General features: G+C 49.1%; 1 protein-coding gene across 1 annotated transcript in view; it reads left to right on the plus strand.

Moving 5' to 3' along the window:
- LOC104851775 (ATP-dependent RNA helicase DHX8-like) overlaps positions 1-411 on the plus strand; it is a gene marked incomplete at its 3' end in the record, with an annotated part of 4,560 nt that extends 4,149 nt beyond the window's left edge. Inside the window, 1 exon segment of the mRNA XM_010609105.1 lies at positions 266-411. Coding sequence (XP_010607407.1) covers positions 266-411 — 146 coding nt within the window.
- Between the last annotated feature and the right edge of the window lie 494 nt (positions 412-905).

A 905-nucleotide genomic window follows, 5' to 3' on the forward strand; every position in this document is an offset into this window, starting at 1 on the left:
CCACCCTGTGTTTATGTGTGCCCCTGATAGGAACTTTACACCCTCCTGGGGACATTCTGATCCCTCCCGGGAACATTCTGGCCATGCCCTACCTTATCTAGCTAGACCAGCCTATGTTAGGTAACCTAGCAACCAGGAAACTCCCTGCTCATCCCTGCCTGCATAAAAGCTGCTGTGTGAGAAATAAAAATTGTCAAATTTTGACCATCTAAAAGAGCTCTGTCTGGTTCCTGTATTCCTGCGTTGTTCCCGTTCCCGTTCCGAGTGGTCCCCTCCTCGAGCCCTACTAATAACGATCCCGCTGGCCGGGACAAGTGGCCCCCAAATGTGGGGCTCGAGGAACGGTGTCTTCACCCGGTGGACGCTGCTTGGAGAATCAAAAGATCAACACTGAACTGCTGCCCGTACCTGGTGAGCCCAGATCCACGGACATTCTGCCGAGACCTACCTAAGATTAGATTACTTCCTGCCCTATCAGGACGAGTTTGGATTTACGTCCAGTCTGCACAGCCCCCATCCAGCTGTGAGAACAACCTTGAGGTTAAGTGATCGACACAAATAAAGGATAAGAACTAAACCTAGATAGGATCCAGAAACATATGATGGTTAGACATAACCTGCAGGTATATTAGAGATTTTTGAAAATTGGGGAAAATTCAGAGAAAGAAAGCGCTGAAGACAAAGCTCCCAGAGAGTCGAGAGATAAACAGACAGACAAAGCTCCCAGAGAGCCGAGAGATAAACAGACAGACAAAGCTCCCAGAGAGCCGAGAGATAAACAGACAGACAAAGCTCCCAGAGAGCCGAGAGACAAACAGACAGCCAAAGCTCCCAGAGAGCCAAAAGACAAATGGATAGCCAAAGAGCAAGACTCCCAGAAACAAGAGACAAAGCACACAGACGGC

Source organism: Fukomys damarensis, unplaced genomic scaffold (assembly GCF_012274545.1).
Source record: "Fukomys damarensis isolate Sample0158 unplaced genomic scaffold, DMR_v1.0_HiC HiC_scaffold_26952, whole genome shotgun sequence".
In the NCBI taxonomy this organism is placed as follows: domain Eukaryota; kingdom Metazoa; phylum Chordata; class Mammalia; order Rodentia; family Bathyergidae; genus Fukomys; species Fukomys damarensis.